Genomic DNA, 22119 nt, shown 5'->3' with positions numbered 1-22119 from the left:
CTAGCTAAAAGCAGCCAGCCAGGAGTTCACAGATTAGCACCAGTTAAATAATATTTTTACAATTGGATCAGTTCACAACTCCAGCAACAATGGATTATTGTTCCAATTTCCCCACATCTTCTCCAACATTTATCTTTTTCCTTTTTTTTGTCACATTAGTCAATCTTATAGGTGTGAGGTACCACACCTCAGAGTTGTTTTAATTTCCATTTAGATAATCAATTGTGATTTAGAACATTTCTAAATTTTAAATTTAAATTTGACTCAGATCTCTGTACATTTGAGAAATGAAGCCTTTATCAGAAATATTTGCTTTAAATGGTTTATCATCTTTCTGCTTTCTATTCTAATTTTGGTTGGGTTAGTTTTGTTGTGCAAGAAGTTTTTAATTTAATGTAATCAAAACTATCCATTTCATAATGTTCTCTGTCTCTTGTTCGTTCATAAAGTCTTCACTTCTCCATAGATCTGGCAGGTAAACTATTCCTTGCTTTCCTAATTTGCTTATGGTTTCACCCTTTATGTCTAAATCATGTGTCCATTTTGACCTTATCTTGGTATACGGTGTGAGCTATTGGTCTATGCCTAGTTTCTGCCATACTGTTTTCCCAGTTTTTGTCAAATAGTAAGCTCTTATCCCAGGACTTGAAGTCTTTGGGTTTATCAAACAGTAGATTATTATAATCATTTACTTCTGTATATTCTGTACCTAACCAATTCTACTGATCCACTACTCTATTTCTTAGCTAGTACCAAATAGTTTTGATGATTATTGCTTTATAATAGTTTTATTAGGGAAGTTAGAGTATGCATAGACAGAGGGCATGGATGTGATTTGAATATAATGGGGCGATTATCTAAAAAATAAAATTAAGGGGTGAGAAAGAAGAATGCACTGGAGAAGGGGAAAGGGAGAGGTAAAATGGGGTAAATCATTTCTCATAAAAGAGGCAGGAAAGAGTTTTTACAGTGGAGTGGAAGATGGGGGAACTAGGAGGGGATAGTGTATAAACCTAACTCATCAGAATTGACTCAAAGAGGGAATAATATACACATTTAGTTGGATATAGAAATCTATCTTACCCTAGAGGAAAGTAGGAGGAGAAGGGCATGGTTGTGGGGGTGGGGCATTGATGGAAGATAGCATGGATCAGGGAAGGGAAAAGTCAGAAGCAAAATACTTTTGAGAATGGATATAATGGAAGGAGAGAGAGTAGGATAAGCAGGGAAAATAGGATTAGGAGAAATACATAGTTAATAATCATAACTGTGGGGAAAAATTTGCAGCAAATTTCTGATAAAGACATCATTTCTCAAATATATAGAGAGCTAAGTCAAATTTATCGAAATAAGTCACTCTTCAACTGATAAATGGTCAAAGGATATGCACAAGCAGTTTTCATATGAAGTAATGTATAAAAGCTATCTATAGTCATACAAAAATGTTCCAAATCACTATTAATTAGAGAAATGCAAATTAAAACAAATCTGAGCTACCAACCCACAGCTATAAGATTGGCTAATATGACAGAAAAGGAAAATGACAAATGTTGGAGGGGATTTGGGAAAATTGAGACACTAACAGTTTGTTGGTGAAGTTGTATACTGATTCAACCATTCCTCACAACAATTTGGAACAATGCCCAAAGGCCTATAAAAGCATGTAAACCCTTTGACTAAACAGTACCACCACTAGGTCTGTATCTCAGAAAGATAAATAACAAAAATGAAAATGACCTATATGTATGAAAAAAAATTAAAACAGCTCTCTTAATGGTGGCAAAGAATTGTAAATTGAGGGGATTTCCATCAATTGAAGAATGGCTGAACAAGTTGTTGTATATGACTGTGATGGAATACTATTGTTTTATTAGAAATGATGAGCAGGATGTTCTCAGAAAAACCTGTAAAGTCTTACACAAACTGATGCAAAGTGAAATGAGCAGAACCAGGAGAACATTATATACACTAACAGCATTATTGTATGATGATCAACTGTGAAAGACTTAGCTATTCTTAGCAATATGGTGATCCAAGGTAATACTGAAAGACTTAAGATGAAAGATGCTATTTCCAGAGAAAGAACTAATGGAGTTTGAATGCAGATCAAAGCATACTTTTTCTTTATTATTTTTCTTGTGTGTTATTTTCTGTGTTTTCTTCCATGCTATGAATAACATGCAAATATTTTTTCATTACCATATACATATAACTTATATCAAAGTGCTTTCTGTCACAATGAGGGGAAAGGGAGAGATAGAATTTGGAACTTAATTTTATTTTTAAATGAATGTTAAATTTTAGAATTTTAGAGGGGTTGGTAAAATGAGGAATAAAGGGATAAGGGGAAAAGATCAGGTAAAAGGGATAGGGTAAAAATAGAGGCTGAGAAATTAAATGAGTATTAACTACTGGAAGTAGTCCAATAATAAAAAATAATATTCAGATCTCTAAGTTATAATGGGTAAAAAGTAAGATGGAGGGAAATTGACAAATATTAATTAGAACTTTGTCAAATCTATAAGAATACCAATCATTCCCCAATTAAGAAATGGTCAAAGGACACAGTCAGTTTAACAGTGAAGAAATCAAAACACTATATTGTCATATAAAATGTTCTAAATAATTATTGATTAGAAAAATACATATTAAAACAACCTTGAGATATTGTTTTATATGTATCAGATTGACTAAAATGATAAAAGGGGAAAGTGACAGATATTGGAGAAGATGTGGAAAAATTGGGACATGAATTCATTGTTTTCGGAATTGTAAAATAATCTAACCATTTTGGAAAGCAATCTGGAATTATACGCAAAGAGATATTAAACTACCCATACTCTTTGGGTATAATAAGAGAACATTATATACAGTAACAGCAATATTGGTTTAAGAATGTCTTTGAGTTAATAAGTAATGTTGTCCATTATAAATACCCTAATTAAATATAAAGGACATATGAAGCAAAACACTACATCCAGAGAAAGAACTAAAAAATAGGAGTATATATAGAATAATTTTACACACACACACAGACATCTATTTGAGTCTAATGGTAGCCATCTCGGGTTTGGGAGGACAGGGTTATGGAAGAGAAAAAGAAAAAAGAAATTGATATGATTTTTTGTTGTATATTTGAAAGGAATAGCAAGTTGTACATAATAGATGTACAATTTCACGTACAATTTTTTAATGTATTATGTCATGGAAATGTTTGTTTTATTCCATAAATTAAAAATTAAAATTAAAGAAGGATGTTAAAATTTGTTTTACATGAAATTAGGGAAAATAAAATATTAAATTAAAAAATTATATAAAAATAAGACTAAATTATAACTCTTGATAGTATATGAGTCTTGAGGGTAGTAACTAGTACTATATTTTAATCCATTTCCCATTTCCTATTGGGATAAAGTCCAATGACAATTGTTTTGAAAAAATAAACTATAAATATTTCTATAAACCTACTTATGATCAGTAAAAATGTAGCCCGGAAAGGAAAGGGAACATTTTTCTAAAGGGCCATGTGCTGTTTATTCAGTGGCTATTTTCAAAAGTTAACATTTATGTTAGCAAGATGAGTTCAGGTCACCATAAGAACTCATGGAAAGAACAGAGAAGCATTGTGACTCACTCTAAGAAGATAAAAAGTTATCCTAAGTGTTACCAGTGCAGGAGCAAAAGAAAAAAGGGAAAGAGGAAAAGAAAAAAAATAATAAAAGAATACAGATGTGTTGGGTTTGTTGTTGCATGTAGTTGTAAATCTGATGTATTCACATTTTTTATCAAAAGAAAAAAAAATATCCAATTAGAAGGCTTGTTTCAGGAAACATACCATAACAAAATCATAATGGTACTCTAGTATAATTTTTTAATTAGAGTAAAAATTAGTATGAGGGCTTATACCCTTAACCACAATCTATAAATTAAAGGAAGTTTGATACAGGCTAAGTATTAGTAAAGAGAACTAACTGGTAGTCATTGACTAATGAGTTTTTAGAGGATACAGGAAATCTTTACTGTAATTTAAATAGTAAAGAAAATTAAATGAGTATTAACTACTGGAAGTAGTCAAATAATAAAAAATAATATTCAGATCTCTAAGTTATAATAACACTTTACATGTGTAGAGGATTTAATGGTTTTCAAAGTCCTTCCATATCCTATCATATTATTTTCTCAGTATCTTTATGGGATAACCTGTAAGTATCATTATCCTCATTTTTTCATATAAGAAAATTCATCTCAGGAAATAATTGAGGGACTCAAACAGTTGCATAGGGTTAGCAATATATTACATGACAGAGCTAAGGCTACGAAACCATAATTGCTTAGCCAGTTCTATGGGTAGAAGAGATGCTGTGTGGAGATATCCTACTATCTCTGTCGAACAGGTCTTACACTACTCTTCCAAGTCCAGAGTGATAGAATTATACTTTCCTTCTGCTCCCTTTGACTGAATTCCCCGACCTGATTTAGCTTCAATCTTAGGAATGGGTTTGGGGATGAATCTGTGAAAATTACTCAGGGTTTAGTGTTACAGAGTGGCTGTTCATCTTTGTTCCTACTCTTTGGCCATTATGCTGTACTAGGCCAGGTCCAAGATCTGTTCCAGAGCTACAGATTGCCTCCTAAGTCCACACTTGATGCACAACCCAGGTGCAGGTTGGATCTTTTTCCTGATCCCTGCAGTCACTCTTTGCCCCGGATCAGCATATGTGTGGCATTAGCTCCCTACCTAAGTCTGCTTAAGAACACCCCAGTTCTGGGGTCAGAAACAGAGTTGGCTCTGGTTTCTGCTCTCAGAAAGGCACAAAGGGTTAGGATTTGAAATCAGTCTTCCTCTTGAATTCAGTGCCAGTTTGGCCTGTACCTGTTAGAGCCACAACACTGCTCTAGGGTCAGAGCTACAACAATTGAGCTGATCCTGTCTGCACTCTAGACAAGAAAAATTATTTCCTGTTTTCTTCTTGGGTTTCCTAGTCATTACTTGGTCTGGTGGTCTTCTTAGATCTTTGATGTAGGAGCTCTTTGGGAAGAATAAGGCTGCACTCCTTTCTCCCACAATGCTATCTTGGCCAGTCTTCTCCCCACCCCTTTTCTGGAGGTTATCCATTTGAGGAGGCAGGTTCCCATAATATGGTTACTACATCCCCTTAGAGGGATTTGGGAGTTGCCTTTCTAATGTTATTGTTCTCAAGCTCCCATCAAGGTACTTTGCCTCCATGATAATCCATTATTATCATTTAGCTTTTAGAAATGAGTATTTATGGGGCAGCTGGGTAGTGCAGTGGGTAGAGCACCGGCCCTGGAGTCAGGAGTACCTGGGTTCGGATCTGGCCTCAGACACTTAACACTTGCTGGCTGCGTGACCCTGGGCAAGTCACTTAACCCCAATTGCCTCACCAAAAAAAAAAGAAATGAGTATTTACTATGGCTGCATAATTAGAAAAGTTGATACAAAATATTCTCCTTAAAGTCTGTGATGTATTCTCCCATGAGTAAAGAGTTGAGAGGAAAGAGAGTTCAAGGTTAGAAAGCACATATGCCAAAGGGGTAACTCACAGCTCTTGGAAATTCTTTTGCTAGAGATTTCAAGATGCTTCCTTTTAGGTATGGTCTGTTTTTTCTTTTCATTCTGGAGTCTTGAATCTCTGGAGCTTGTGGGAGTCACAGCCTCTCCTCCTGCCATCTTGGCTCCACCTCCCTTGAATCTCTATTTAGTCTGCCCTTGACTCCTGATGTAATTAATAATTGCTACCAGATGTCTGGGGATATTACTAGGATATTGATGGGAAGAAGGCAAGTCCAAAATTCTCTAGACCCTCTGAAGTTCATAAGTTCCTCCTCTGGTCAAGAAAGGAGAGGGGAAGGGAGGTAACCAAGACATTCTCCTCCTCTCTCACTAAACATTTCTTCCTCTGGGCTTCAGCTGAAATCCTCTCTCCTGGCTCATTGTTCTCTTGAATCTGCAATTCCAACTTTCTCAACAGTTTTGTACAGTCTCCAAAGACAGAGAGTCCCTTAGTCAATCTAAATAGATTTCCTATTGTACTTACAGAGGTACTTGTTCATAGATAGTGAACAATTAAGATGGTCTCACCTGATAAATGTATTAGAACTAAATGGGGTGGGGTTGTTTTTGTCCTCACCCTTACTTTATGAACAAACCTTGTATGACACTTCTTAGAAGCAAGTCTTTATTGATAACATAATACAATTTACATATACCCACCATGCATCTTTCCATTGACCTTTGGGAAATACCATATCTTAATTCTTTGGAGGTCATGATGTTCCATGATTCACAGCCACACTGCTTCACCACCAGAATTTGATGCTAAAGATATAAATTCTGTAGCGGTGGGGAGTTTTGTAATCATTGGAAACATGGCATTATTTTACAATGAAGCCAAGACTCTTCTTGCTTATAAATTATGGCCCTAATTCATTGTCTATCATTAATACCATAAAAATAAATTAATTTATTGGGCAGCTCATCCAACTGCATATCATTGTCTGAATAATATCAATTTTTCATCTACTTGTTTTGCCAGTGTGAAGGATTAGACTAATCTCTTTTCCACTGGTATGAGTTCCACTGTGGAGGTTTTGTAATATTCTGCACATAGCATCATCAGGGAATATAAGAATTTAGAGAACTTAGCAATTAATAGGCAGTTTTTAAAAATTTTCCTTTTTGTACTAAGGCTTATAGATTGAGGCTATCATCTCATCTAATGCCTTTATTGTACAAATGAGGATATCAAGACCCAGAGAAGTTCAATAACATATCCAAGGTCACACAGGTGACAAATTGCAGAACTAGAATTTGACCCATGTCCTGAATACTGTTCATGTCCAGGAATACTCTGTTTTATAGCAATGCTAAAAAGAAACAAACAACAACAAGAAAAAAAATGCTAAACCAATGTTTCTCCCTAGTTGTGTTTGTCAATTTAATATGGCTTTATAATGAATACATGTCTTAGAAGAACTTTCAAGGCTATATTTTTTCTATCATATTAAATACTTTCTAAAATCAATAAATAATATAAATAAATGGATTTTTAAAACTCTCTATGCCTTTCAGTGGATTGTGTGTGGCTGTGAAAATGTGTTCTATTAACAGAAAATCACATATGAATGCCTAGTTGTACTCTTCTCATACTTTAATTGAAGATACTCAATAATCAATGCATAGAACATTCTTGGAAAATTTCTATAGAGACGATAAAATGATCATTTCATGTTTTAATGTGTGAAAGCATTGCTAATTTTCTTTTCCATTGTCCTCTCCTTGAGATAGCAATCAATTAGCATTTATTTATTTCTGTGCCAAAAAATGTACTATGCACTGGGTATATAAAGATTAAAATGAGTCCCTGCCTTCAATGAGCACAATTTCTCTTATGGAAAAACAATGCACATGCATGTATAAATGCCTACACACATACACATACACACACAGTAAATGCAAGGCATTAGGAGTCACTGGCAGCTCATGTTGAAGGTGGTGTTTAAGCTGATCTTTGAAAGAAGCTGGAATCCAAGAGGTAGAGCTTAAGGGTAAGTAGAACATCTTTGGCATGTGGGACAGTCTATACAAAGTCATGGAGACAGGAAATAGTATGTCATGTGTGAGGCACAGGAAGGCTAGTTTGGGAAAGAATCTAATGAGTCTGTAAAGTTATACTGGACCCAGTTTGTGGAGGGCCTTAAATGCCAAATAAAATTTTACTTTGAAGTCATAGTCAATAGGATTACTTAGGTTCACTGAGCATGAGAGAAACATTGTTATATGGGGGCATCTAGGTGGTGCAGAGGATAAAGCACTAGCCCTGGATTCAGGAGGACCTGAGTTCAAATCTGGCCTCAGACACTTGACACTTACCAGCTGTGTGACTCTGAGCAAGTCACTTAACCCTCATTGCTCCACAAAAACAAAACAAAACAACAACAACAAAAAAAGCAAAAAACAAACCAAAACCACCACCAACGAAAAAACATTTTTATACCTATGCTTTAGGAATTCTTTAAGACTGAAGGGGAGAGATACTGAGTCAACAAGAACAATTGAAAGGCTATGGCAATAGAGCAGGTAAGAGTCAATAAGTGCCTAACTGAGGTGGCGACTTTGTGTGAGGAGGGAGGGAATGCATGAGATATAGAGGCAGAATTATAAACATTGGCAACTGATGAGATATGTGAGGTGAGGGAAATTGTTAATCTTGAAAATTGTTCCCTAAATACTTTTAAAATTTCCAGTAGAGAATTCTCCTCATACTTAGGTTCAACACTCTTTTCAAATTCATTTTCTTAACTGATCTTATCACTTCCTCATATCAGGTACTAAGTTGATAAAGTCCAATCATGGTAGCTACAAACAAAAACCATTGATAATAAAAAGTCTCTATAAAATGATGAAAAATATGTTATATTTTGTAGCCTGTTTGTTATATTCCTTCAGGCCTCGGTTTATGTCACTTACTGTAAGATTCTGGGCAAATCATTTAACTTCTCTCAGGTTGAAAAATGGAGATAAAAATACTTTTATTACTTATACCCCCATATTACTATGAACATGATATAATAGAATGAATTTGGGATCTATAGTAATGTATTTGAATTACTAGTTTATTACCTCTGTGACCCTAGAGAAGTTACTTCTTCAATAAGATCTTTGGTTTACTTATTTATAACATAAGAGGGTTAGGTTAGATGATCCCTTAAGACTTAATCATTGTATTCCCATTCACTGATTGATCCATATTCTAGGGAAGTTTTTTGCAAGCTTTAAAGTGTTAGATAAATGTGTGTGATATTCTAAATATAATTCCAAATATAATTAAGAAAATTTGGCTACCCTGACTCAGTCAGCATGTTTTCTACAGGAACTCAGTTGGTATTTGCTGTATTGTGGCATGATAGTGATACAATATATACATAGATGTACAGGTATGTGGTTATTTAAATTATCAATTCATATGTACAATGTGTACATTATTGATATGTGTATACAGATGTATGATTGTGTGTGCACATACACATTATATAACATGTATGTTTCATATATGTATGCATGCTCAAACCACATTATATATAATATATAATTTATGCGTGTATATATAAGGTGCAAATAGCAAGTTTCTGAACTGCACTGATAGGTAGGCCTCCTGACCCAAAGTCTAAAATTCTTTCCATTATATGTGTATATATACATATACACATGAATATGAATAAATATTCACATATACATACGCATACATACATATGCATTTATACACACACATTCATATGCACACATGCATATACATACACAGACAGGGTAATTTCAAATCAACCTGTTTAAGCAAACTACCTACTTTGGAAGTAGACAAGAAAAAAGGTTATTAAAAACTCAATTATATATATTTTTTTTCTAGAGAAGTTTCTCTGATGCTTTCTTCAGTCTTTATAAAATAGAATTATCTTCCTAGGGGTATACTGTTTGTGGTCATCAAGCAGCCTATAAGACAAGATCAGCAGGTGTCCCATGAAATGATGTTTTTCTTCATTTGGGCTTACAATGGAATCAGCTTTCGGGAGTTAAATCATAATAGCCTGCAAATTAGTCTCTCTGGTTCTAGCCTCTCTCTTCTCTATTCATCCATACTGTTGCCAAATTGACATTCTCAAAACACAAACCGGACCATGTTAATTCATTCAAAAATCTTTAATAACTTGCTATTACCTCTAAGATAAGATAGAAAGTCTTCAGCCTGGCATTTAAGTTCCTCTCTGATATATTTTCCCATCTACCTTTCCAGGCTTCTTCCATATTATTCCTTTTCATGGATTCTGTTATAGTCAAACTGGTCTACTAGTTATTTCCTGAACTCAATACAAATTCCTTTCATGTTCAGAATGATTATCCAGAAAGAACCGGGAAATGTTGGAATGCAAACCCAAGAAAACAAATTATTTTTGTTAAACTATAGCCTTTACTTCTGAATTGATAAAATCGGGATTTTTCATTCCTTTTTTACATAATGTATAGCCAAGAAAAAAAAAACTGCCCCTCTTTCATAAATATGCTACTTGGCCACAGACCTGTGGAAAATTTTCTAAAAGCCTGGAGCAAATAGCACCTAAATATGAATCTGGCCTTGAAGATACTGAATCACCGGAGAAATTGTGGCAAATTCAACTGACTGTGGTCCAGCCTAGGTGCCTTATTTTTGTACTGGTTATGTTTTTTTTTTTTTTTACTTCAGGCTTTTAGCTTTGCTGTTTGTTTGCCTTCTATAGATATTTGACACTGAAAGCGTCAACCTATAAAGCAGGAATGAAAAATTTCCATCTCTGAATCTCTATAGTGCAATTATGTGTGTGTGTGTGTGCGTGCGCCCGCGCCCATGTGCCCTCCCCACCTCCATTTCAAAACACTGTGCCCTCAAGCTATCCCTATATAACTGTCCTAATCAGACTACATATTCAGTAATGTAACTAGTTGTAGGCATTTTCAAGCATTGTAAGTTAACAGTGATCTCTTAATTGCCAAATTCAATCAATGGCCATTTCTTAGTTCTCATCCTTCTTGACTTTGATGAAGCATTTGACACTGTTGATTGCTCCCTCATCCTAGTCATTCTCTTCCTTCTGGTTCAATGAACCTGATCTCTTCTGTTCTCTTCCTAATTGTCAGTCCATTCCTTCTCAGTCTATTTTACTTAGAAAGAAAGGAAGGAAGGAAGGCAGGCAGGCAGGCAGGCATAATGTACCCTATGTGTGGGTATACCCCAGGGTCCTTTCCTGGGCTATTTCTCTGCTCTCCATAAACTCCCTACACTTCCTGGTTCCCTTCTCCCCACTCAGAAATTAATTTCTACTTCAACCCACTCTATTAATCTATACATACACACATACACACACACACACAAATATACACAATTATTTGTAGGTTTTTTCACTCTTTCAAATATGGTTCCTTGAATCCAGGGACTGTGTTTTTACCTTTCTTTGTATCCTTAGCTTTCTTCCTACAGTGCCTTTAATATTAATAAATGCTTCTGCCAGCAGAAAATATTTTATTATATATATTTTTTTAATTTTCATTTAGTTTTCTGTATATATGTTCTTTTTTGTAATAGAATGATAGTTCCTGAGGGCAGAGATATTGTTTTCATTTAAAAAAAATGTTATATCAGTCTTGGTTAACACAGAAGCTTCAAAATAAGATTCAACATTGAGAAATTATATAATCTTTTTGTGCTATGAATAAAATAAACTTTGTGAATGAATCAGGCAGGTAGCTGTCTACAAAATATATTTGAAGGATACTGGGAAAGAAAATATTTCTGAATTATTTCTCACTCCTTTTAATTATAAAATGCCTGGTATCATAACAATAGAGGTTTCATTATTTGACTTTTACTTTACCTTCCTTTTTCTTTTCAAATGAAAATTTACTTGAGAGTGATATTACCTCACTAACACTTTAGCATTAGGATTTTATATGATCAAAAATTTGGACTGGACCCTAAAAGTTCTATTTTCTTTTCTTTTTTCATTTCATTTCATTTCCATTTTTCTTTCTTTCTCTCTCTTTCTCTTCCTTCCTTCCTTCCTTTCTTTATTTCTTTCTTTGCAGGGCAATGAGGGTTAAGAGACTTACCCAGGGTCACCCAGCTAGTAAGTGTGAAGTGTCTGAGACCAGATTTGAACTCAGGTCCTCCTGAATCCAGGGCCAGTGCTTTATCCACTGTGCCACCTAGCTGCTCCGAGGTTCTAGTTTAAATAAATTTCTCTCTATATAAAACCCAGTGATTATACAATCTCCACTTGAAGATTTCCAAGAGCTCAATATTTATTATTTCCCAAGACAACCTATTCCATTTTGGGGGTATCTGTAATTATCAGGGAATTTCTCTTTATAAAGTGGTACTAAAATGTACCACTCTACAATTTCTACCTATTATCCTTCATTTTGCCCTCGAGTGGCTAAGGAGAATTTTAGCACCAAATATCATGATGAAAAATGCATTTAAATAATTCCAATAAACTGTAGCTATCAGTTTTCAAATACTACAGTGTTTAACTGAATCCTTTATGCCATTTCAAATACACATAATAGGTATTCACTAAGTATTAATTGAATGAATTATTGGATAAATTGAATAAAGGAATAGTACCCCTTTTTCTTAAAAGAAAGGGAGGATCTATCCATCTTGGCAATTCCCAAACTATTGAATTATTATTTTTATTATTACTGTTTAAGTCAGTAACACAAACAGGCTGGGTTGTCTTAGTAATAGTGCTTCATGATTGGCATTCACATTTTACCATAATCTGTAAAGTTGCTAGCTAGATTTAGAAAGTTAAGCTGAGGGTTACAAGATAGACTTAGCAAAGTACATATATACAATACTGTTTCATTACACATACATTCCCTCTCCCTATAGTATTTCATTTCCATTCTATTATACTTGTTAAAAAATACATATGGGGGCCGCTAGATGGTGCAGTGGTTAAAGCGCTGGCCCTGGATTCAGGAGTACCTGAGTTCAAATCTGACCTCAGACACTTGACACTTACTAGCTGTGTGACCCTGGCCAAGTCACTTAACTCCCATTGCCCCGCCAAAAAAAACCCCCAAACCAAACCAAAAAAAAAAAAAAAACATATGCATGACATAACACAGAAAGCTCTCAAGCTATAACTTGAGACTCTATCCCCCATTAAGATTCATGCTTTAAATACATAAAAACAAAATTAAACAACCATACAAATATATCAGTAGAAAGAAGACCTTTTATGACATTCAAGAAAGAGTATTTTCCTTTGCAGAGATTCACTTTAAGTTAATACAAAAGCAATAATTATAATGGATAACTATGATAGTTGTTTCCATATCTCTTGAGGATCTTTAAAGGAAAGCCTTAGATTTATGAATATCTTTCCAGTAACAAGGTAGAGACTAATTATGTAATCAATGAAGATTACAGAAGATTCATGACATCTTCAGAGATTAGTTGCCACTTCATTATCACAATGATGATTTTGAAAATGAATCCTGCTGGACAAAAATGAGGGATAAATTTTGCCATATCTTCATTGAAATAAATTAATTATTAATGATAGCACACATTAATCATTTTCAATAATGCTTAGAATCAAACTTTCTAGTCCAGAAAAACTTGTTTGAAAAGTTGGGACCTTCAAATATGACTTAAAAAAACCCTAAAACCCCTATGCTTGCTTTACCTCCTATTTATATCTTCATTACAACCAGCACCCACTTATTCATACATTGATTGCTAATTTTATAGATCACACTCACCCAATTTTATCTATGAACTACCTCCCTGTCTTGCCAAGCCAGATGAGCTCACACAATACAAACTAATGATAATATTAGTCTAAGTCAAATGTAACTAATGGAGTAAAATCAGCTCCATTAGAATCCTATTCAGTGTTTTCCAAAGTTAGACATAAATAATTTTGGGGTTCCCCACTTTTTTTCCCTTTCTGAGGAAATCCAGGCTTTGAATAATGGGGCATTAACTACACAGTGCTTAAATGAAATTGGAAGTCATGAGAGGGACAGAGTATATATTGTAAAGTTGATAAAATTCTAGCTATACTGTCTAAAATTATCTAATAAGTGGTCGCCAATAAATTATAAGCTTTAGCAAGAGTTTAGACTTTTAAGCATTTATTAAGGAGAATAAGAATTTGGTGAAGAGAGAGAGAAAGGCCTAGATTCAGCTATTTATCTCGGGGTGTCTGCGCCTCCTGCTCTGCTCCCCACTGAGGTCCTTGTGTAAGAGAGTGAGAGAGCAAGCCTCACCCCTTCTTCGTTCCACAAGCCTCCTCTGAAACTGGGAGCATCTCTTTCTCTCTCTCTCTCTCTCTCTCTCTCTCTCTCTCTCTCTCTCTCTCTCTCTCTCTCTCTCTCTCTCTCTCTCTCTCACACACACACACACACACACACACACACCTCCAAGCTAATTGGCTGATAGCTTTGATAGACAGTACCCACGAGCAAACATCACTTCCTGACACCAAGGAACTGACCACATAGGTTGCCCTTAGACACCTTCTCCTCATGGCAGAGCTTTCCTACAGTAATATACATACATACATATCTACATACATATCTATCTATCTATATCTATATATATATATACACATACACATACATATATATATTTTTTCTGGGAAATGGATGAATAAATGTATGGCATTCAAATCTGAAAATATATTAACTCTTGCTTCTTTAATAACACAGACATGATATGCAATTGCCTAATTTTTTAAAAAGTCTCTCCCACTGTCGTGAAACCACTCATTCAAGTAATCAACACATATTTATTAAGTGTTATCTACTTTGTGCCAGACACTGTGCTAAGTAAGGTACCATGGGTACAAAGATAAAAATGAAACCATTCATGATCTTATTTAGCTTACATTAATTCTATCAGGGAAGATAATAGGAATGTAAATATTATCAACATGTTTACAAAATAAATACAAGTTTAGATTGGGAGGGCACTGGCAGTTGTGGAAATTGGTTAAAACTTCCCCAGAAGGTGATACTTGAGCTAAGTAAGGGATTCCAAGAGGAGCAGATGTAGAAGGAATACATATCAAACAAAGGGAACAACCAAAGCCAAGGCTAGAGATGGGTGGTTTTTGTAAGGAAAAGCGAGGCCAGTTTGGCTGCACTATAGTATATGGAAAGAAAGTAATATAGAATCAACCTAGAAAGGTAGGTTGATTATAGGTTGTGAAGGACTTTATCAAAGAAATTTCCACTTGATCATAGAGTTGTAAGAGGCATGAACACTGGGTAAACTCAATGACAGCAGCAAAATTTTCTGGTGGGCACAAAGCTCTCCATTTTATGCCTTGCTTGATATTAATAATCAGAGAATTATAGGCAAATATGGGAACATGTTAGAAAATATGGTGCATCAGTAATAAATGAAAATATAAAGTTTCATAGAGCATGCAGAAGTTTTATACATCTTGTAAGAAAATTATTACCAATGGTTTTTTTGGGGGGACACTTTCTCTTCACCCCTACTGGAAAGTTTAGCTCAGGAACTTTAACTGGTCTCTTTCAAAGCCAGCCCAAAGGTACAATAGAGATAAGACCCTTTAACTAGCTCAGTGAAGTAGAGATTAAAACCACACCTATTTGAATGAGCCTTTGCCCTGTGTGGTCTGTCTTCCACTATACCCTGATGTCATCATGGTACAGCTCATTTTAATGTGGACCATCTTCAAGTCACATCAATCAATAATTGAATGACACCAAGCAATTGGCTTTGATCAGTGTGTAAGGAGCCACCTTTATCAGAAGGAGAAAGAGGGGGCAACTAGGGGGCGCAGTGGATAAAACACTGGCCCTGGATTCAGGAGGACCTGAGTTCAAATATGGCCTCAGACACTTGACACTTACTAGCTGTGTGACCCTGGGCAAGTCACTTAGCCCTGAGTGCCTCACCAAAAACAAAAACAAAACAAAAAAGGAGGAAGAGCACTGGACTTCAGGAGGCTTGTTCTCTTTCTTCCTTGGACTCTCTTGAACTCACCATGTGCCCTCTCCTCTCCCTGTTGGCTCAATACACTGGGTATGTAATTGTTTAGACCTGTAAGCCTGTGACTAGTGAAGAAGTTAGGGAAATGCTACTCAGTCAATCATTTACTATTATTTAATATACTTTAATGGCAAATACTTAGTACCTAAACTGGTGCAATAGCCATTAATTTATAAGTATCAGAATATTTTAGAAAAACCTAAGCAGGCCCCCCATAATTTAGATAGTTCCAGCTAGTTCCCTAACATTTTAAACAACTCAATCTACATATTAATACATGATTTTCAAAAAAAATATTCTTTTATCTTGGGGCATTAAATTTGAATCCAATTTTTCTTAATTAACAAAGATATTTTCATAAAAACTATTCTAACAGTTATATATTTTCTTTTTATTTTTGGTAACTTTCAGGATGTATGCACAACAGTGAAATTATTGGAACAAAGGGGATAATTGATTTTTTTTTTTACAATTATTTTTATTCTGAACTTAAACTAAAAAAAAAAAACAATCTCCATACACAGAGCAGAACACAAACAGGATAAAATTAATTCCACACATTACATTCAAAATTGCCCTGCTTGTTTGTGCTTCCTTCTGAATTTCCTGTTTTCTTTTGTGCATTTAAAAATATTATGATGGCATGGTTTTTTGGGGGAAGGGGGTGGAACTCACCATTGCTCCCACCTTTCCTGCTACTCATTAAAAATAGAGAGGAAAAAGAAAGAGAAAAAGATGTATAATCAAGCAAAATTAATTCACACAATGGCCATGTTAAAAGATGTGTGTCACTGAACCTTGCATTCATCACTTCTTTGTCAGGAAGTATGTAAAATGCAGTATCTTAGATGATTGGGAGACATGGCTGGTTATTACATTGACCAAAGGTTTTGGGTTTTTTTTTTCCCAAAGTTGTTTTGTTTTCAGTGTTGCTGTCCATATATAAATTGTTCTTCTGTTTTTCTAACTTCACTCTTCATTAGTTCATGCCACCTAAAATTCTCTGAAATAATCTCTTTTGTCACTTGGAAATATTCTACCAAAAAAATCTAGCATTATCCTTCAAACCAGTTCAGTTGTATACCTTCTTTACTAGAGATTTTGCTTGAAACTAGACTTAGAGAATAGCAAATAAAAAGGCTGAAAAATCTGGAATGGATAAGGAACTGAAAGAGATCAAAGGGTAGTATTAGAAGCTTCACCAACTGTTTATCATAAATGTCTCAAAGCAGGTATTTAAAACACACAAAACTGAACAATATACTGAATGATTTTGATTGGATCTTATTTTGAAGTGAATTAAAGGTTATCAGTGCATTTTGGAGCTAGTTGTATGTAGTTAGATCACTTATTTGTTAAAATAAAGATAAAATCCAACATAAATATTGAGGAAATTTTAAATATAAGAAAACACTATATGAAACTATAAAGCTGAACACTTTGAAAGTGGAAAATGGATAAAAGTAAAGACATTAACATAATTATCATGATTTCTTAGAGAAGTTTGAATAATGAAAAATTCACCATATTAAGGAGAAGAAAATAGTGATGTTGGTCAGACAAAACAGTTGATTTTGACATGTCAACATGTTACATGGAGAAGGATGGAAGAAGATGGGTAGCATCACTTATCAAAGCAATAAGAAGGGGGAATAAGTGAATCTGTGGAAATCTGTGGAACACAGATTAAACTTAAAGGGACACCACAAATAGAAGTGAAATCGAACACAGCTGATAACACTTCTATAGCAATCAATGAAAATGAAACATGTCATAAGACCACGGCACTTGAAGTGTAATACCCTTGCACTAGATGTGTTGTGTAAAGAAGTAGAAATGGCACATAGAAAGCTATGGAGAGTTGCAAAATATGCTTTTCATAAGAAATTTTTTATAGAACCACAATTTAAAGAGCAATTCATCTTCTACCCCATGATAGAATTCTGTGGTGATTAAAATTATATGGGATTGCCCTATTACCATCCCAAGTTTTAGGGAAAATTAGCTGGGGTTTTAATATGTGGCTACTTAAAAAAAATTAGAGGCTACTGCACCAGTTTGGGGCATTAAGCATTTATAAAAGCATATTAAATATTAGGAGAGAGAGAAAGAGAGAGAAAAATACATTGCTCAGAAATAGCAGAAGGCCTGTCTAGGATAGAGGGAAGAGAATCATCTGCATCCTGCCTCCTTGAGCATTCCAAGCTAAGAGAGTGAGTCGGAGAAGATGCTTCCTGCAGTCAGGAGCACAGGCGGCCCTTACACACTGCTTAAAGCTAATTGCTGAGCATAATTCAAATCTATTGGTTCATTGGACTTGAGGGTGGTCCATGAGCCTTGCGCTGAGGGTGTTGATGTCAGTACAGAGGGCAGAGCCTCTGAGGTGAAAAGCTTTCAGGTAGGTGTGGTTTTCAGTGAGGTAACTTCCTGTAGGTAGTCAGCAAGGTCATTCTATATTTCATTTGAAATTCTCCTGACTCTGGGCTGGCCCCAAGAAAGGTCAGGTTAGGCCCTCAATCAGGGGCCTATGGGAGTCCCAAAACCCCATTATTTTCTCACAATTCAAAATGAAATTAGACTAGTTATTAATAATTCCCCTGGGATATAAAGCAGCATAAAGACATTGTCAAAATATTCTTCTGACTGGATACGGTAGATATAGTTAGAAAACTAAAATTTTTGAGAGAGGGGTACAAGAACACTGAGAGTGTTATGCTAGCCAGGGATTACCAAGTGATATGACTGTGTAGAATCAACATCTTAAGATGAGTCAACCTCAAGAGAGTCTGAATCAACACTTGTACTTTTGCCTGAGTCTAAGTGAAAATGAATGATAGTTTGTTGATTTGGAAGTATGTGTGTACAGATTTTGATCTGTGTGTGTGTTTCCCTCTAAGAGGGCTAGAATCATCCTCAGCATGAAACTAGTATGATAATGAGGAAAAACAAACATTTAGGCATTATGCAGAGGTATTTCCCCCAGCTGAGGCTGAAGAGTCTATGCTATTTTAAGCACTTGAATGAAAAATCATGATAAATGTCCTATCTGAATGGCACAGTTCAGAGCTCCAAGTAGTCTTCCCATGGGATAAGAAATCACCCATAGAGATACAGTTAGACTTATAACCTCAATGGGTTGCTGAAAACTTTTATGATTACTTCCTTGATCATTAAAAATATTTATGAAAGTGGCCTATAAACTTTTCAAGGTTTTGCTTGAAAAGTGTAAAGAATTCATTATTATTTGAAGTTTTTATGCCTCAGCGCGCACTGGCCTGGGGCTCCACAAACCGCACGGTGCTCCACCCACTGGTTGTAGCTATTGCCAGGGCTCTGGCACCTCACATCATCACCACTCTCTGATGCCTACATGGGCCTGGCAAAATTATAATGATTGGAAGCCTAGTGAGGGCAGTCATGTGACTGTCAGAACAGCCATCCCATTGGCTGGGGCTGTGTGGGGAGTTTCTAGGTTTGGGGGAGGAGAATTGGGCATTCTAGGTGGAAGCTGGAAAGAGACAGGCGTTCTGCTGCGTATTTTCAGCTGATTCCTGGGCGGTGGTATTTCTTCAGGTATTATAATTTCCCTTTCCCCATTTTATTTCCTTTTCCTTGATCCTACTGATCCTGTTTGTGTTTTTTTTTTTTAAGTTCGTTCTTGTTAAAATAAATCTTGTTCTATTTTGAGGGAGGATGCCAGTAATAATTAAACTAATACTCACTCCTATAAAGTACCAGTTAATCAAACAACTACTAATGAAGCAACAAAAGATTAATGAGACCTTTGATTCTTTCCCAAACTTTGTCCTTTCCTAATCATTTTCTTCTGTTAGACAAATGTATATAAATGCTAACTTCCCTGAGCAACTGAGTGATTTAAAGTAACCTGACCAGAACATGCTAAGGTACTATATCCCTACTTCTTAGCTAATGGATATAAAGCTGAAGTATCTATAGTCAAAGCATAAATACATTTTACTTAGTAAATATACTATATTTTCCTAATCTTAGATGTTGCAAAATCTAATGTTTATATAAGAGCTCCAAGTCAATTTGGCTAAAAGACTTCATTTGATATATTTCAAACATTAATAATTCTAGATGACATTTAATAAAGTTGTCTCCATATTCTCCCAATTTCACAAAGTTTCATTTTGTTTTTTTAAATTCTGGAAAGGTGAAAGGAAATACAAAAAAAATGAAGTATACCATTTCTTCATTTTCAAATTGAATGTTGTATTGGGCTGCATCTTCAGGCATTGGTTTCTGAACAATATTTCTGCAAACGAGCCATGTGGCCAAACTGGCGATAAACATTCCGATATCTGGTACAAATACTCTGATTCCATTGCCAGCATCTGCTCCTTTCAAGCTATAGAAAAAGGGAAGAAAGAAATGAGGAAAATTAGTTGTTTTCATATTTCTTTGGTAGAACATCTTAAAATGTGAAAAATGTGCTCATCACAAAGCATTACAAGCTTAGAAAGAAAATTATCATCCATCATTAGGCTTCTACATGGTGTGGTACATATAGAGCACTGTTCTTAAAGCCAAGATGACCTGAGTTCACATCCAGATTAAACACTTCGTAGTTGTGTGAACTTGGGGCAAATTATTTAAGCACTGTCTGCTTCAGTTTCCTCATCTGAAAAGTGATAATAATAGCACCTACTTCACAGGATTGTTGTGAGGATCAAATGAGATAATACTTGTAAAGTACTTATAGCACAGTGCTTGGTATATAAGAGGTGCCTAATAAAAACTTGTTCCACTTCCCCTTCTAGCACATATGTAGATTGGCAAAATCTTCTGATATTTTGGTTTTCTCTTCAAGCTTTGTGACATCACATAACTTGCCAAAAAAAAAATCAACTATGCAATCATCTAATTCATTAACACAATCTTTGGGGTATCCTGCTAGAAATCTCCCTCCAAAACAATATTGTCCCATTAACTATTCCTCTGTATGTCCATCCATTCCAACAGCTCCAAATTCACCTAACCATACAGCAATATAGTCCATTTCTCCCCATTTTGTCCACAAAGATTGAATGATAGACTGTCATATTCCTTACTGAAATTTGTAATACTCTATTGCTAATTTAAATAACATGATATCTGATTTGAATGCAGCATCTCCAAATCAATAAAGATTGGAATTTAAGGTTAATGGGTCTTGCCTCTACCCTCAGAATAAAAGAATGGTAGATGAAAGAAACAAAAGCAGGGAAAAATTCAGGTACAAAAATATTTTACTACAAATTACCAGAAAAAATCATTATCAAAATATCATCATTGGTCCTATGACATATCCTTCAGAAGCATTCTTTCTTTTAATAACAGCACCCTCTGAAGTTGTGAGTGCAAAGTAATATACAGAAAAAAAGAAAGGAATGGTGAAGATAAAAATGAATTAAAGATGGAGAAATATTATTTAAAACATGTTTTGAATGAACTGGCTAACAGAATGATCAGAAAAGAAATAGTTAAAACTAGTAGAAAGTTAGGAAACAAAAAGAAGTAAAGGAAGAGAGCAAAGTACAAGAAGGAGCCTAAAGGTCATCTCAGTGTTAAACAGGAAAGCATTCACACTGGACGAGTGGAATAATAAAGTATACCAAATTAAGGCACATTCTATCCAATCCTGAGCTTTAGTCTACCTTTCCAGGTTTATTATACATTATTCTTTATGATTTCTACATTCCAGATAAAGAACCCCATTTGCTTTTGCATGTCACCACTCATGCCTGGAATGTCCTTTATCTTCATCTCCACCTCACATACTGCTTAGCTTCTTTTTTTTTGTTTGTTTTTTTGTTTTTTTTGCAGGGCAATGGGGGTTAAGTGACTTGCCCAGGGTCACACAGCTAGTAAGTGTCAAGTGTCTGAGGCTGGATTTGAACTCAGGTACTCCTGAATCCAGGGCCAGTGCTTTATCCACTGCGCCACCTAGCCACCCCCTTGCTTAGCTTCTTTTAAGGTTCAGTTCCAGTATAACTTTTACATGAATCATATCCCACACAGTTAATAGTTCCCTCCACTGGAAATTACTACTGGTTTACACCATTTGTGCATAGACACATTTAGTAATCTACATAGACATGTTCTATTATGTTTTCTCTTCCCCGCTGAATGTAAGGGAAAGGAGTAAAGTTTCATTATCTTTGCATCATTAGCATGTAACAAAGTTCTTTGTACTAAGTAGGCACTTAAAAATGCTTTTGGACTAATGGAGATAGCTACAAAGGAGTAAATAAATTTCATAAGTAAAAGGAAATATCACCTAGAGAAAAATAATTCAGAATATATTTATATGGAAATAGCTTCTAAATTATCATTTCAGACTCAGGAAAGGAATTGAAGAATAACTGTAACTGTTTCCTAAAGGCAAAGATCAAATAAACTCCTGTGGCCATAACTACATCTTCCAAATTCATTAGGAATGATGATGAAAATGATTAAAAACAAAGGAAAAAATATTACTTCAACTTTGTGTAATAGCAATGCTACCCCCACACCTGTAATGCCGTTT

The 22119-nt window shown here is 35.1% G+C and overlaps 1 protein-coding gene across 1 annotated transcript in view; it reads right to left on the bottom strand.

The window, feature by feature from the left end:
* PIEZO2 (piezo type mechanosensitive ion channel component 2) overlaps positions 1–22119 on the bottom strand; it is a 563847-nt gene that overhangs the window by 194576 nt on the left and 347152 nt on the right. The window contains 1 exon segment of the mRNA XM_043975076.1: positions 19797–19959. Within this exon segment, the coding sequence (XP_043831011.1) occupies positions 19797–19959 (163 nt within the window).

This window comes from Dromiciops gliroides, chromosome 1 (assembly GCF_019393635.1).
Source record: "Dromiciops gliroides isolate mDroGli1 chromosome 1, mDroGli1.pri, whole genome shotgun sequence".
Taxonomy (NCBI): Eukaryota; Metazoa; Chordata; class Mammalia; order Microbiotheria; family Microbiotheriidae; genus Dromiciops; species Dromiciops gliroides.
Note: the sequence above shows the minus strand (reverse complement) of the source record. Positions and strands in the feature narration are given on the sequence as shown.